This window comes from Vigna radiata, chromosome 7 (genome assembly GCF_000741045.1).
Source record: "Vigna radiata var. radiata cultivar VC1973A chromosome 7, Vradiata_ver6, whole genome shotgun sequence".
In the NCBI taxonomy this organism is placed as follows: Eukaryota; Viridiplantae; Streptophyta; class Magnoliopsida; order Fabales; family Fabaceae; genus Vigna; species Vigna radiata.
The window spans coordinates 30,358,913-30,376,689 of NC_028357.1; the positions used below are offsets into that span (position 1 = coordinate 30,358,913).

Sequence of the window (17,777 nt, forward strand, 5' to 3'; positions counted from 1 at the left end):
TTTATAGATAGATAATGAAAATAATTTGTTTTTTACTGGTTATATTAATCATGATAGAAAATAAATGAATTAATAGTAATCATCCAAGTGTATGGATAGCTAGTCACCTAAATTAAATGAAATTATATTTAAGTTTATACAAAACTGCATACTCCTGAAAGTCTATGTAATTAATTAATTAAATTCATTAATTATGGTGGGACATAAAAGATTATATGTTCATGTTACTGCTACAAAAGAGTAACACAAGCCAGGTGTAGCAGCCAAAGTGAACGGTGGTGACCGCCGAGTCGTTCTACACCACCGGTCTCTCTAACTCCACGTGGCAGTCTCTGAATTCATCAATCGTTGCCACGGGTTTTTCTCTCTCTCCCTCCCTTCCGCCATTCTCGCTCCCCCTCGAAACCCACCCCAAAAAGTTCTTCTCTTTCACCACTCCGACACCAACCAACCGTTCCCATCCCAACAGCAACATCAACCATGTCTCGCCACTGCGACCTTTGTGCCACCCCACCTGGGATTCTGCTATTACGAGCCAAAGAATGGAACTATCACACGCACCGCTACATGGTGCTGTTCATCACCTTCCTTGCCTACGCCTGCTATCACGCCTCCAGAAAACCCACCGGGATAGTGAAGAGCGTGTTGTGCCCGGAGCACGAGGATCCAAAGGACGGTTGGATCCCCTTCAACGGCTACGATGGACCATCAAAGTTGGGAGAGATCGACGTGGCATTTCTCGCGTGTTACTCCATTGGGATGTACGTGGCGGGCCACTTGGGAGATACCCTGGACCTTCGATTGTTCCTAGCTTCTGGAATGATCGGTAGCGGCATATTCGTCGGGCTTTTCGGAATGGGGTACTTCTGGAACGTCCATCGTTTTTGGTTCTATCTCTCCATGCAAATGATCGCAGGCATGTTTCAAGCCACGGGTTGGCCTTCGGTTGTAGCCGTCATCGGTAACTGGTTCGGGAAGAGGAAGAGAGGGCTTATCATGGGAATTTGGAACGCGCATACTTCGGTTGGTAACATCTGTGGCTCTCTTATTGCTGCCAGTGTTTTGGATTATGGATGGGGTTGGTCTTTTGTTGCGCCTGGTGCTTTGATCGTGTTTGGTGGGGTCATTGTTTTTCTATTTTTGGCTCCTTACCCAGAGGATGTGGGCTTCTCTTCTTCTTCTTCTTCTTCTTCTTCTTCTTCTTCTTCTTATGTTGATGTTGGTGATGATAAAGAAGCTCTGGTGCATAATGGCGCTCTCAGACAGGCGTCTGTGAATAAAAAGGGCATTGGGCTTGTTGAGGCGTGCATGATTCCAGGAGTGATACCTTTTGCGTTGTGCCTTTTCTTCGCCAAGCTTGTTGCCTACACGTTCTTGTATTGGTTGCCGTTTTACTTAACTCATACAGGTAACGATTGATCGTCAGATTTTATGGTGTAGCTCCCCAACTAAGTTACAAACTATTTTCTAGGTTGTGTGAATTGATGAAAGTTGAAAAAAAATAGTTTATGGAACCAAAATTGCATGGATCATAAATGTTTACATCTTCATTTTGCAGAAATTGGAGGAAAGTATATCTCTGTTAAGTCTGCTGGAAACCTTTCAGCCTTGTTCGATGTAGGGGGCATTGTTGGGGGTATCCTTGCTGGCTATATATCTGATAAACTCAATGCACGTGCTATAACTGCGGCCAGCTTCATGTATGCAGCTATTCCTTCTATGCTTTTATACAAGCATTATGGAAGTGTTTCTATGAATGCCAACATTGGTCTTATGATGGTGACTGGATTATTAGTAAATGGACCTTATGCTCTTATCACTACTGCTGTATCTGCTGACTTGGGCACACACAGTTCTCTCAGAGGTGATTCTCGTGCTCTAGCAACAGTGACTGCCATTATAGATGGTACTGGATCTGTTGGTGCAGCTGTTGGTCCTCTTCTCACTGGGTTCCTGTCAACAAGGGGATGGACTGAAGTTTTCATGATGCTAGTTGTTGGTGCTTTTATTGCGGGGCTTCTTTTGTCACGATTGATCATAGCAGAAATTGCAGAGAGAAGTAGTGGAGCTCAAAATCCTGAAGGTAATGAATGCTTCCAAGTCATGTCATCAGTTTCAGTCCATGCCTTTCTTTTATCAATCTTGTTCCTTTTGCATGGAAAAATCTATTTGATAAAAGGATTGTCCAACATACCCCAAGCAAAAATGGGGTTAAACAACCCAATCATGACTGAGTTTTGTAATTCTCTTTCGTACTTTGAGATAGTTGATTATTGGTATTGCAGCAATCAACTATCACAAGCTCTTTAACCTCGTTTTATCTGGGTTAAGTTTGACAATCTCTGTCAAGTAGGTTGTCTAACTTGTCCGAAGTAAAACTGAGGTTAAAACACCACATCATGACTTATTGGTGGAATTCTTTTATGTTCTTCATGATTATTGGCTGTAGGTATAAATTGCACCGATCTGATATGCATATACTCACTCACATTGATGTTGCATGGAAGATGCTGTGTCCTAATGGTTTGTTCATGTTCTTTGACTAAAGTATGAAAAAATAGCATTCTTATGTTTGAACTACATCAAACTCATAATATTGAATGTGTGCCTGTGTTATCATCCCTTGTGATGTTTTTGACATGCTGTTTGATCTTTGGCAGCCACTGCATCTCAATCGCTTCTGGAGTAGGAAAGATGACACTGATCAGGTCCTCATGAATCATTAAATCTAATGCTCAATACATGGGTTGTAATGTGAGAAAATTGTACAGTTTTGTTAATGACATCGTCTCTAGCCTGCAGCACGCACTTCACTGTTCATTTTACCGACGAGTAAATCATCTAATAGACTTAAAATCCATTCATTCAGCCTTCCGATCAATTTTTTGTCTATACTGTGGAAGGTTCCAGAGGAACTTGATTCCTTTTCATCGTGAATTGGATGTATGAAGAGATAATTGCGGAGACTGACTGCTTGTACTAAGTCATCTTGACACTAGATATTCCAAAGTGTCATTCATTACCTTAGTCTGTCACATTCATTCAAGGAGCCACCACTTTCAATTTTGTCAGCTGTAGATTAGGATATACAGCCATGTTTCTTCTATCTTGTTCACAACCCAAATCCCCCTCCAGCATCTCAAATTTGTTATCACAAGATGTTGGTCATTTCGGCTCGTGTATGAAAATAAATAGATGAATAAATCTCGGTAGATAGTATGATTCCTATGTTACTTTTGATTGTGAACTCTACCTTGTGTATGAGTAGCAGGTAAACCATAATTTCTCTCGCCTTCGTTATGATTTTCCCACCTCCTCATCAGCCTTCGTTATAAATGAATTGTATCAATGTCTCTGTTTTCTTTATTCATGAAGTCATGATGTAGTAGATTTTAACTTGACGATGCTCTTCATTTTCCTGTTTCTGAAGAAATGGCCTTATCTGATATACAAGGACATTTTCCTGTTTCTGAAGAAATGGCCTTATCTGATATACAAGGACTCTGTAAGAAACAAGTGTAAATTTAGACCGAAGGAAAAGGAAGTGGCTTTGCAGTTGGGATGTTGCTAGAGACTGAAACAAAACTAAGGTTTTTGTTTCATCTTACAATAGGGTTTATTAAGCACTGTTGAATGCAGAGGATCAAAATCAATGCTTAAACTACTTTAAAGTCTTTTCTGAAGTGATGACAGTGCTATGTTTTTCAAAAAATTGTCAAAATATCAAAATCTTTACAGTTAAATACTTAAACCTGTTTATTCAATAAAATAAATAAATTTAAGCAGACATTTAACCATTTAAACTCATAATTAGAACTCATCTTATGTTGGAAATTTAAAGGCTTGCTAAAGAAACAGGGGTCCAAAAGAAAAATGATACTTATCTTAACGTTGTATAGTGGTTCGACACCAAACAAAGGTAGACAGCCAACGCCATTAACATCGTTAATGTGAAAGTGACGGATGGATAAGTCCTTTACCAAAGTTCAAACATGCATAAACATAATCCTATGATTTGATAGAACAACAAGGGCTGCAAAAAAGCACCCCTTCTTTCCTTATCATCAAGATGCAGTTTTAATTTTAAATTAGCGAATGTTAATAGGTTGTTTATAATATCAAAATTACTCTTAGGCATATTTTTTAAAATATAAATATTTTTAATTAACTTTTCTTAGGTATATTTTCAAAATAACTCCAACGTATCATTTGTTTTCTACTTCAATATACTCTCCATTTGCTAATTTAACTTTTAAGGCAAATGAATCTATGTTAATAAAAGCTTTTTTTATCTCCAGTCATATAACTACTGCAAGTGATATCTTTTTTTTTTTTTCTTTTATTCTCAAAATCTCCTTTGATAGATTGAAGTTTGACTCTTTTCATATTTGAATCTCATTCAAATTGTTATTGAAGAGTATTATATTTTGCTAACACAATCCTAGAAAATATGACTAATAGTGAAACTCTTAAATAATTTCAAGAACTTCAAGGGAGCGACACTATGATCAAAGCAGAGGCCTTTTCCTCCGGAGATGGAATTACTACAACTTTTCCATCATCAGCAATTGATCCAATCCAACGAGAAACAAGGACAGGTTTGTTTCCTTCATGAAACATGAAGAACTCTCCAAAATCATTCCACGTGCCACCACTGATTTCATTCTTTAGGCTTTGGTCCAACACTTTCTTACAGTATCCACTCTTTGAGTGACCCTCTACCTTGATGACCTCACACGATTCTTTCACAAACAAACTAAATTCTGTCCACACCTTCTTTTCAAGCTTTTTCTCTGCTTCCTCAACGCATAGCATTGCAACTTTCCTGTAAAATTCCTGGTTCAAATTTAAGTCCTTGCCAATGAACTTGAATCCCATGCTCTGTGCCTTTCTGCATCTTGTGCGGTTGATCACATCAGCTGGGGGAGGCTCGTCGTTTTTTACGAGAAGAGAGGGATGAAATATGGGTGCTTTAATCTCTTGTCTTTGGAGTAACATGCTGCTGTGAATGTCAGCCCAATTCTTCAGGAAGTTCTCTACCACCAATGCATCTGCCAAGAGAAGGCTGCAGCTAATACCTACTGTGTATCCACCACATTCAAACTGGGTCACCTGAAAGAAAAAGCAAAATCAAAAATGAAAAAGAATCCTTCAATTTGATGCATGATTAATATATAACTCAGTATGAAACCTTATGGTTAATATACATACGACCTTATCCATCTCGAAAAGCTTAAGGCTAAATGATAAACACAGCATGCACTACTTGCCTGGACGTAAAAGAGAGGAGAGAACTGAGGATTCTGTTCATCAATTTCCTTCCAAAAGACAAGCTCAGCCTCAAGATGCTCCTTTTCAGCTCTCAAGGAAAGAAACTCTGACAAGACCATGGGGAAGCGAACCTCGTAGAGTCGAATGCCAGAATCATTGGACACAATTTCCAACACTGCCTCGTCCTCATCACTGTCCTTCCTTTTGAGCCTCCCAGAAAGAAGTGGGTGTTCCACCAAGGCACTTCCTAGTGACTCTACAATCCAACCAGCCAAAAACTTATCACCCTCTTCCTCGTTCAACGACTCGTAGTAGAGAACGATTTGGTAGCATCCATGAATGCAGTCAGTGTCACTCATCAAAACCTGGCGAACTCGTCGTGGTTCTGTCACCTTCAGCGGTCGTACACTGAGCACAGCTTCAATCTGCAGCTGTGGGAGGTTTTCGCTGGCATAACACACAGCCATTGTTTCTTGAACAAATCAGTGTTCATTCTGGCCATATTTATTGGGAAAAACTTTAGTTAGCTTGAGGAATTCTATTTTCAAGTATGTTCTAATTTTCTTTTACTTTTATTTATTTATATCACTATCAAAAAAATTACTTTTTTACTTTGAAAAGAAATTGATTGTTGTGAGTAGTGTAATACTTCACAAAATAATCCATTTATGCCATTTCTATTATATATATATATATATATATTAACAAATCTATCCATTCAAAATTCAATACAATAATAAAAAAATATATATGATCAACTTCCTCTTTTTAATTTTATTAACAAATAATCATCAGAAAAATCAATACACTAATACGGTTTTAGATTTTTAAATCGTGTATATGTTTTACTTTTTAGAAAACGAAAAATATAAAGACATTTATGACAATTTCGAAATTTTTGTGAAGTTATATATCCCAGTTACAAAGGAACTAAAGTCAAATATATATATTTCTACTTCAATTCTTCAATAATTGAGATCAAGTGGTGCAAAAATATCTTCCTTATTATTTTAATTATTTTATTTGAACGAGGGAATTTTGTTTGGGTTAACAATAATCGAAGTCGTACATCTGTTTTTATTACGGTTACTTAGTAATCGAGACCAAAAGTACACAAAAATTTTCAAAATTTTAAGGATATTTAATTTTAAATCTTATAATAATTGAAGTCATACATCTTTTATCCTTGAATTTTTAAAGAATTGAAACATAAAGTACTGTCTAGGTTACTTTTGATGGAATTTTTACAAAGTGCCGTGGTTTTCGTTGTCTACCATTCTTTCACTTCTCCATTCTTCTCTCTTCCCTACCATTCCATGTCCTTAACTTCGTAAACTCCACTTATTTTCCATTTCAAAATCACAAAAGAGAGGTTCGCAAGTTTTTTTTTTTTCTATTTTTTATTTGAAAGGTCAATAAAATTATTTGTTGTTCACGTTTTTTACACTGGATACAATTTTTCACTTGATATTTCAAAGATTTATGAGACTTTTAGTTCCAACTAGTTTTGTGCTCCCAAGTCCATGAAAACTTTTAATTTTTCGTAAATTTGTTTTTAATATATTTTTTGTATATTTATGTTAAAGTATGTCTTTTTTATGTTTAATATATTCTTGTATCTAGATTCTGGCTTATTCTGGATGTGATAATATAATGTGTTGTTTTTTTATGCTAGTTTTGTAGTGTTTTTGTGTAGATATAATACGTAGGAAGAAATAAAAAAAATATTAAAAAAACCGTTAATATTAAACTTCAATTATAACCATAATTAAAGAATAAAGTAGTATTTGACTTCAGTTCTAGAATAACCAAAGTTAAATACTCTATTTAGTTTTGAGAGACCCAAAGTCAAATACCCTATCTGCTTCAATTTTTGTAAGAACAGAGACTAAATACCTTATTTTGCCATGTTTTTTTTGTATAAACTGAGATCAAATATCCTATTTTGCATCGGCTCTTGTAATAATCATGGTTAAATATTCTTAAAATTAAATGACTTTTTTTTTTTAATTAGAAAGAGTGTAGACTTGAGTTATTATTTGAACCGTAGCCTAAATCCAATTTTTTTTTTATTATTTATTTATATTTTCATGTTTCGGTTATGAGAGAACTGAATCATAATAAAGATCTTTATATTTTTGTTGATAATTGAAACCAAAAAACCATCATTTTTTACATCGTTTTAATATGTTTCAGTTATAAAACTGAAACCCAATTTCCAAAATAATGAGTGCGAAAACCCTTTTGTGCGTTAGTGATGATAATAATTAAATGACAAAACTTAATTCAACCAATTTTTCATAATTAAATATTTCTTATTTTCATTTTTTTATAAACTGTTTTGAAAATATATTTTTAAAATTTGTTTGAAAATTTTAAAGCAAATGCATTTTAAAAACTATATTGTTCTTACATAGTCAAATATATTTCGTTAAGTCTTCAAATCCACTCCAAGTATATTCCTAGCTAGTTCCAATTTGTCATTTTTAGACTCATATGTTTTAGGTCTCTCTTCCTTTAGATCAAGTAAAAGTGTATATGTAGAAGACACTCTGATGTTTAAGTATGTCAATAGTAATCAACGCAATAATAACAAAGCGTAATTAATTCATCTACTGTATTATGCTATTTATACAATATTTATAGGTCTTTACATTGATGGATTTGATCCATATAACGAATTAACTTGGTTAATTTTTGGATAATCATTATGGTAATATGTCTTATTTATAATCTTGACTTAGACAATATTTGTCATATAAATTGATTTAGTTGGTATGATATGGCCAAACACATTATCTATTTTCACAACATGTATGTCGAGCACATCTAAACTCATGTGATCGAGATGTTATCACCAATCTTTAAGTCTTTACATGGTGTTATTATGTGGAAAAAAAAAATTATATTTCTATGTTTCATTATATATATGTCATAGTTCTTTAAAAAGATATTTTATACTAAGGGATTAAATATTTAATGATAAATAACTTTTAATAGATGCATTATTTTACATTTTTATTAAATGAATTCGTTGCAAATCAGATTTATAATTAAAATTTTAATAGATCAAAAAGAAATTTATGGCAATTTTTTTTAATGTAATATTATTTCTAATAAAATTTATTCTATTTATTATCAGTAGTCCAGAAAAAAATGATAGAAACTACAATAAATTAAAATGATTTAAAAACACTTGTGATACTTATATAGATTTATTTGTTAGAGCAATAGGACGGGTAGTTGGAATTGCAGTATTCTATGGCATAATGATTGGCGTGTTTAAATTAGAGTTTTGGTGTATGGATTTAGCTAACATTTGTTTTTATGCAAAATTTGGTAATCCGACCAATCTAATCTTTTTCAATTGCTACCACAAATAGTAGTTAAGTTAGCTACAAGTTAATATCACTGTGTACTAACTGCTGTTTAACAACACGCAAACAACAGTTGCTAGTAACAAATTTCTAAACGTTTTCAATTTGAATTGGAGACTTCGCATGGTTACACATCAATATTATATTTAGCGAAAAAGTATTAAAACAAAATTATTTTATAATTTAGTTATATATAAAAATTATTTTAATATTTGTAAATATATATGAAAGTAGAAATTATTTTTCATTATTGTTAAAATTGTTCTCGTAAAAAATTTATAAATATATATTTATGCTATGATTTCTCATTCATAGACGTTGATAAGATCCTTTCATCTAAGAATGCTTTAGGATGACATAATTAACCTTCAAGTTAAGAGCGATGTTCAAACGAAGAAAAGCTTATTGTGGACATCTAGGCACCCAGAGACTAGGAAGGACATAGTAAGTGACAAAATGCTTCAGAGAGTTAAAAATAAGCATAGATCTGAAGATTCCTTATATAGGTCAACCTTTCGAATTCCTTCTGAATCCACAGACAAGCAAGAAACAATCTAGTGAACTGAAACATCTTAATAGCTAAAGAAAAAGAAAACAAAAGCGATTCCTGTAATAAAAACATCCTAAACTGTGAAAAAAAAAGTTGTGGAATATATATATATATATATATATATATATATATATATATATAATTTTGAAATAAATATGACAACATATTATATTTATCTATCTTTATTTTTTGAAATATAAAATTGTTTACTTATTATTTTTATTGAAATTATTATATTAATTTATCACTTTTATTGTTATTATTTATGACAAGATTATTATTGTTACTATTGTTGTTAATGTTAAGTGAAGTTACAGATGAAAAAAAAGGATTGGAAATTGATTTTGTCATTTTCGATATTGAGGGAAATTAGAAAGAAAAGAGAAAATATAAAGTAATAATGTTTTAGACTGAGGATAAGTGAGTGGAAAACTTGCAATTAATTTTATTTATGTAGTAGAAAATATTTTTTTTTAATTTTATTAAAAATGTATTTTTTAAATGTAAATTAAAATTAAAATTAAAATTAATTCAAAATTAAGATAATATTTCTAATATATATATATATATATATATATATATATATAACATTTTGAAATAATATGATATTAAAATAAATTATTTTACCTAATATTAAAATTTAAATTAATTATTTTTAATCATTTATAATTATTATATTTATTTTAATTATTAATTTACAAAGTTATTAATTAATGAAATATTAATAAAAAATATTCACTTTAACATATCATAAACTTTAAATTATAAACCTAGAAATAGTTTTCTAACTTCATAAACTCGTAAAAGTGTACTTAGTTAAAATTAAAGATTGTGTATAATGTTTTTTTTTTTAGATTTGGTTGTTGAAAGTGTAAATTTAGTTTGTTTTATTTAACACTTAAATTACGTTATTCTGATAAAGTGAACCATAGTTTTTTATTCGGGATTCAGTATAAAAATTACATACCATCTTCAATTTTAAAAAATTCATTCTATTTCGTTAACATAAAAGTAATAAAAGGGAGTACTAATAATTATTCAACCTTATGTGAACTATTTCACTTAAGATAAATTCACGTTGAGTTATACGAAGATTTTGAAAGGATATATTAAGAGTTAATATAAAAATATATAATATTACTCATAATATTTAAATTAGAAAAAATGTATTACTATTTTTATTATTAGTAATTTAATATAATTTTTAATTAAAATTTATTTATATTTGAATTAGAAAAAATTAGTTATTTTCTTTTAAATTAAAAAATATTATTAAGTGAATCATTGATATTACCTTCAATATAACTTCAATATAAGCATACTCAAAACCTATAAAAATACTTCAAGTTGATCTGGCTAAATAAAATTTCAGTGTATGAAAACACAATATTTTTTTTTTCTTTCGGAATAGACAATTAGAGTTTATTCGGTTGAACTTTGTGCAAATATAATTTTCATTGCTTTGTAATAAGTAAAATAATATATCTTATTAATTCAACTTATTTTTTATTCTTATTTTTTGATGTTATTTAAAATGAAATTAAAAATTATCAAGTTATACATGCTATGCTACTATATTGAATTATGAGTGTATTTTCAATATTATTCACATAACTAACTCACTAAATTTTTAAGTGATCAAAAACAATTGTTTAATCTATTAAGCTATTCGGGCTTTGGCATATTTCTATCAAACTACTCGCATTTATATTTGCTAGAGCGAATAAATCATATTTTATAAATTGTATGTTATAAATAAATAGAAACTTGGAAACTTATTGTGAAAGTAATTTGCAAATTGTGATATATATATATATATATATATATATATATATATATATATAGTATAAAATTAATAATAAATACATATGAAAAATATACAGCAATTGAAAATAAAATAAATATAATTAAAATAATTAATCTATTAAAAAATGTAAAAAATAAAATTAGAAATACAATCAAGTTATAGTTTATCAATAAAAAATGCAACATTATATAATATTTAATTCTATAATTTATTAAGTTTATTTAACTGAAAATTTCCATCATACACTCTTACAAGTTGATAAATTAGTTCACTAACTTTCAACTACCAAGGACCCAACTTTAGCTAGTTTCTTTAACAAAATTTTCGACTAGTTTTTCTAAATCATAACCTTGCAGTTTAGAAAAGAAGCAACTAACAAAACTTCCTTAGATCCTTTCTCAAAGTTGCTTGCTTCTTATTTTTGTGAAGTAAATGGCTTCGTTATATTAATGCCTAACATAGATTTTCAATAAAAAAAAAAATAGATAGATAGATACAACACATTATAACAGTTTTGAAAGCAAACTATTACTAGTTAATATTTAGTTTTACATTTAATATTCACATGTTGTAATATAAGAGATCTATGGGAGATTTTGTATTAATTAAATATAAATGAATTTACTATACGTAAATAGATATAAACTTACTAATTTTTTTATATATATTATTTTGTATTTTTACGTTTGTTGAAGGTTTGATATTATAGTGAAAGATGTTAATTAATATATGTTGTTTCTGCGACACACATAAATTAACATATATTATATCTATAATAAACGATAATTTACTTTTAATGTAGGGGACAATCAACGTTAATTTCTAATATTTTGTTTTTCAAAATTTTTGGCATAGGGGACAATCCACGTTAATTTGTAATATCTAATTTCTTGACGTTAAATGAGAAATTAATGTTTGTTAGAAATAGGTCCAACATCAATTTATATGAAATATTTATAAAAATGTCATAATGCATAGTAATTTTGTTGTACCTAACATGTAATTAGCAACGTTAAAAGCTCTTTTTGTGCTTGTCACGGTATCTTATAAATTAATTTTGTAAATTTAAATTAATTTTAGAGACCTTTTGTATTACATTTGAATGTAGTGTCATTACATTGTGATGGATTAAGATAAATTTTAGAGATTTTTCAATTGTTCATATTTCGGTATTTATTATGTTTATTATTATGGGTTTGAGTTGATCGGTTAAAAAAAACAATTTTAACTTCTTAAAAAATAATAGTCATATAATTTAATTAATGAAAATAATTAAATAATAACTAAAAATATATAAAATGTTTAAATGATTATTAAATAAAAATAGTTTTAAAAATAAAAAACATCTAAAGACTTAAAAAATTATTTAAATCTAAAATAAATAGAGTTAAATTTAGGTTTAATCATTCCCGAAGTTTTTATTTTCGCGTGGAATCTCAATTTTGTCCCGTTCTTTTTCGATTTCTCAATTGGGTTCCAATTTTCTGAAAATTACAACAATTTGGTCCTTTCTGTTAAATTGGGTCAAACGACGTTAATTATGGTGCTACGTGGCATGCTGATAATGTAATTTTAATTTGCGTGGCATTAGAAATGTGTGTCAATTGATTTTTTTTAATTTTTAAATTAAAAAATTAAGTGTACAGAGTGGAAATATAATTTAAGTAAGGACAAAGTTGAGAAATCAAATTAAACTATTCTGCCACTGTCAAATCAAAATCAAAATCAAATTTGGAAAGATAAGTTTTAGGGTTCGTGGTACCTTTGTTTCTTTTTCTTCAATAAAAAATTTCAGTGTTGGAAGCACTTTCTTTTTCTATTCCTTTGCTTTAGCTGCAATGTAAAGAAATTTCTTCCTTTCTCTTTCTTTTGGGTATGGCTAGGTATCATAGGAACAAGAGACGAGTCTGATTCGCATCACAAGGGAGGGAGTTTCTTCCCTTTTCTTTCAGTTCTGGTTGCAAGGAGGAGATGCGAAATCGGCGCTTCAAATGCAACGTTCATCTGGGAGCTGTAACAAGCCTCATGTATGGAGTTAAGGATCCTTCAATTGCAGGGATGGTTTTAGACAGTCCCTTTTCTGATTTGGTTGATTTGATGATGGAACTTGTAAATACATATAAAATTCGTCTTTCGAAGTTCACTGTGAAGTTTGCAATCCAGTACATGCGAAGAGCTATTCAAAAGAAGGCAAAATTTGATATAACGGACCTCAATACCATTAAGGTGGCGAAATCTTGTTTTGTTCTAGCTTTACTTGGGCATGCCATTGAGGATGATTTTATACAGCCCCATCACTCTGATCGGATATTTGAGGCTTACATGAGAGACAAAAACATAATTAAATTTTCGAGGCTAGCGAATTGCGGGTGGTGATTTTTGATTCACTTTTTGCAGATTGTAAAACGATTTGGGTTCAACTGTTGCAATTTTGGAGTTAGGTTTTGAAATTGGATTTGGAAATTTCTTTGAAGGGTTTTAATTGGGGAATTATTGGGATTTCTCTTTTTCTCGTAGGAACCCTAATTCATCCTAATTCAGAGTCCCAGGTTTTTTTTCCCCAATCTGATTTGGATTTCTCAATTGTAAAGCTACATTTAAATTTTTTTATTTTGTCCAATTTGCCCTTGAGTACATCTGAAGCAATTACGTCCTTTTCTTTCTTTGTATTTAAAAAATTTAATTATCCACGTCAATTAAGGTCCAGTCAGCCACATCACTTAAGAAACTGACTCCACTAACGTTGTTTGATCCAATTTAACGGAAAGGATCAAATTGTTGCAATTTTCAGAAAATTGGGACTCAATTAAGAAATCGGAAAAGAACGGAACGAAATTGAGATTCCACGCAAAAATAAAGATTTCTGTAATAATTAAACCTTAAATTTATAATTTTTTTGTTTAACATGTAAAGTCTATTCACTCTTAATATTTCAAATAATTATGCATCTGGTGGTGTGTTTCAAAACTAGAACATAATTATTTGGTTGTAACGGGTATAGAGCAAATTTTACCTTTAGTAGTAGAAAAGGCCTGGGCAATGTACTAAAAAAATAATCTTTTAAGAGCTCTTTATTGTAATTTGACATCTACCTGCTTAATAAATGTTTTTCTTTGGCCTTAAGAAAATGGTTGGGAAGTACATGCACATGTTTTTCAACTCTAGACAGAAATTTCGTTAAATATTTATATTTGATTTTAAGTTGATCTCACATAGTTTTTAGCATATTATTTTTAATTTAATATTTTCTAAATCAGACAACTGGTTATCCAAGTTAATATTTACAAACTTATAATTATAAAACTTAAATGTTTTAATATTTTTTTATAAACACATCACTGTCCATTGAAAAATTAAGAAAGTTTATAAAAATTATTTTATGAAATATATTCGACTCCAACAATAAATATGATTTTAGAGAAGAAATATGATATTTTCATATTTAATGTGAGACTAATTTTCTGAAAATCTATATCACCACAGTAAATTTTGACTTGTGTCATTAATGTTTTTTACACCCAAAGGTTAAGAAATTGAATTTGTATCAGATTTAACCATATACTAAGGATGTTATACCTTATTGACGTACAGCATTTAAAGTAATTATTATAAAAAATAATAAATTACTATGCATCAATTTATGATTGACTGACTGTACAACTTTTTTCACATAAATTATTTACTCATATAATGTTTTAACAAATAAGACATGAATGTAGACATTGTAAAGCGTGTAGCTTAAATGTTTGCCAGCTAAACATCTGATAAAAATATAATAAGATAGAAGGAATCATATAAAGTTTAGAAAAGAAAATGGGAAAAGTATACTTATATAACAACTGAAAAAAAGGTTAATTCTTTTGTAAAGAAAAAAGAAACGTATAGGGATGAAACAAAAATTAATACTTTCCACATTCTTATCGTTTCCTTAATGGAGTGCCACCATTCTCTTTTCTTGATTTTCAAATCAAGTGGAATACACTTCCAAAAAATTAAATATCTAAAATCACCTTTTCTTTTTCCTTTTTTTTTTAAATTTATACCTTACCATATAATCTTTTATTCAGTGGTCTTTGTAGACATCAACTTAAAAAATCATTTAGTCTTTTATTTATTTATTTATTTATATATATATATATATATATATATATATATATATATACACCACTCAAAAAAAAGAAAAAAAGAAAATATATAAATTATTTAAAATCTAACAAAAACTATTATAGTTATGTAAAAATCTACTACGTAAAAAGATCATATTTAAGTGTACTAAAAAACAAATCCAGATAAACTTTGTTATGTTTTCGAAAAATTACTGTTATGATGGTAAAAAAATAAAATGTGTTAAACTTTGAAAATCATATAAATGATTTAAAACACTCTAATAAACTATTTTTAATAAAACTGGATTATATTATGTATTATTGATATGATATTCAATAAATGGTAATTGATTAGTTAATACATTTTAAAATTATAACAATTCAAACGTCATCAATTCAGATGAGATTTGGTATGATGATCATCTTATCTTTAAACTATGCAACAATCTCTCTTTCAATATTTTTTTTCTTTTTCTAGAAACTGTAACTTATTTAATTTCGACAATTAAAAAAATTGTAGTGATCACGCCAAAAAAGCTCTCACCAAATCATTGTTTAACTGAAAACTATACATTAAATTAAAAGTTAAGTCATCCAACAAACTTTATCAGCCTTAATATTCTGTTTTTAAAACTTAAAAAATTGAAAGAGACCTATGCAGATAAAAAAAAATACATGTGTTTTTTTTTTTTAAATTACAAATTCTAATAATAAGTTTGTGTACAACAATGTTAAAATTTGAAAAAAAATAATATTAAGATTCAATTTTTCAAAGCAATTAAATGAAAGAGATATTACATAATTTTTTTAACATAATAACGATTGATTTACATATTTTTATATGTATATTTTTATTAATAAATCAATCGTTTTGATAGTTTTTATATTGTTTTATTATCAAGTTTAATGTGTTTTTATGTTTTCTTGTGTTTTAGTTAGTGTGTGTTTGTTTTCCTTTAATTTTTATTTGAGTGTGTAAAATAAATCAATAGAAAACAATTCTAATGAAAGAAAAGAAGCTTGAACTCAAGAAAGCAAAAGATCATGTTGTCAAACTACCTTGAACAATTTGATAATTGGAGGTTGAGTGCCACCAATCGTTGCATAGGTAGCAATGAAAAAGTTGCGTTGAAGGCTAGGCAATGTGAAAGGAATAGCGTTGAGCTATGGAAAATGGTGTTTAGTAGTAGTTTGACAGAGTCGTTTATATTTTAACTGATGACGCTAAGTGATGTTGAAATGGTGTTGAGTGGTGTGTCCTTAATATGTCAAAATGAGTTATTTAAACATGTTTTTTCGTAAGGTTTGGGTCATTCTCTTCCTCTCACACTTCATTATACACCTAGAGCGATTGAGAGAGGTCCTTGGAAACTATTTAAGGTGTTGGGAAGTTCTCACTTCTCCTCCTTGAGCTTCAATATTCATCAATGGTGTTTTCTCCCTTTTTGGTTGACGAGTGAAAGGATCCACAAATTGGAGGTGTTGATGCACAGGGGGTGCAATTGGAGCATGGAACAACTGTCAAGAACCTTGGGAGAGGGATTACATCTTCTCTTGGGTTTCCATTTCTTCCTTATCTTTGCAATTTGTAGAATCCTAGGTTCTCCACCATGGAGGATAATTCCTATTTATTGAGATTAGTTGCAAAACATGAAACGCTTTATAATTTTGTGTTGTTAATAATATATGTTTTTCTAATTCATGTTAGTATTCAATTTCTATGCGTAATGCTTGATATAGGCTGGTTCCATGCTTGGTTTATTGTTCTTGGTGTATTGAGAAATATGACTTGAACCTATAATTGAAATTGAACACCTAATAAAGCTCGTATCTAGGGATAAAACATGATTTATTAGTAATCTTATGACTCTTAAACTTAATGCATGGTTGCTTGTTGAGGATTTAATAGATTGGAACTTGATGAGTGATCATAGACTCGAAGGCTTTAAGGATAGGATTTGAGTATAATTATAAATTAATTTTGACATGAATATGGAATTGAGATTATTACTAATGCATGAGAATGAAGTGGATGAACTATGGTCTTAATAAATTGAAAATACTTTATGTTAAATTTATGGTACACACCAACGGTTTAATAAAAAATACAAAAAGAGTTTTTTTTCTTGTTTTTGTGATCTAATTGAATTATCGAATACAAGAATTGTTTAATATTACACAAGTATATTAGAAAAGAATGATATTTATTACTTATTATGTGCAATCGTTGCACTTACCATTGTCCTTTAATAATATTACATTGATTTTTTACCATTATCGGACAATATAATAAGTGGGATGACCTATTACATTGGTGACACAAACCAATGCAAAATTATATAAATACAACCTCGATTTAAAGAGAATTATTTTAATAGAGAAAGAATTATGAAATAGGAAAGAATATTACATCAGTTCGAGGAAACCAATGTAATATTTGTTATTGTATTTTAAAAAAATAACAATATATATATGATCACAATTCAATTAATATGTACTGTTTTTTTAATACAACATTGGTTTCTAGCTTTTAAACCACAACCTGCAAAAGACCAACACATTTTAGATTGCAAACAAATCAAATACCAGATTGCAAACATCGATACTTGTCTTAAGGTACAATAAAGTACTAAAGCATTTCAAAACTATTATGCTAATTAAAGGTT

The 17,777-nt window shown here is 29.6% G+C and overlaps 2 protein-coding genes across 3 annotated transcripts; one reads left to right on the forward strand and one right to left on the reverse strand.

Moving 5' to 3' along the window:
* Positions 1-206: 206 nt before the first annotated feature.
* On the forward strand, positions 207-3,636 carry LOC106767776 (putative glycerol-3-phosphate transporter 4). 2 transcript variants are annotated; one of them, XM_022783398.1, is made up of 4 exons: positions 207-1,408; positions 1,559-1,700; positions 1,854-2,083; positions 2,661-3,636. In XM_022783398.1, exons 1-4 carry the CDS (start codon positions 481-483, stop codon positions 2,687-2,689), a joined length of 1,329 nt encoding a protein of 442 aa, XP_022639119.1. In that variant the 5' UTR covers positions 207-480; the 3' UTR covers positions 2,690-3,636. The 2 variants fall into 2 exon arrangements, with proteins under 2 accessions (XP_022639119.1, XP_014508211.1); XM_014652725.2 differs by having other exon boundaries at positions 208-1,408; positions 1,559-2,083.
* Positions 3,637-4,483: 847 nt separating this feature from the next.
* Positions 4,484-5,764, reverse strand: LOC106766294 (protein ECERIFERUM 26-like). The gene is made up of 2 exons (XM_014651032.2): positions 5,271-5,764; positions 4,484-5,112 (listed from the first exon to the last, which is right to left on the reverse strand). Exons 1-2 carry the CDS (start codon positions 5,736-5,738, stop codon positions 4,489-4,491), a joined length of 1,092 nt encoding a protein of 363 aa, XP_014506518.1. The 5' UTR covers positions 5,739-5,764; the 3' UTR covers positions 4,484-4,488.
* Positions 5,765-17,777: the final 12,013 nt, after the last annotated feature.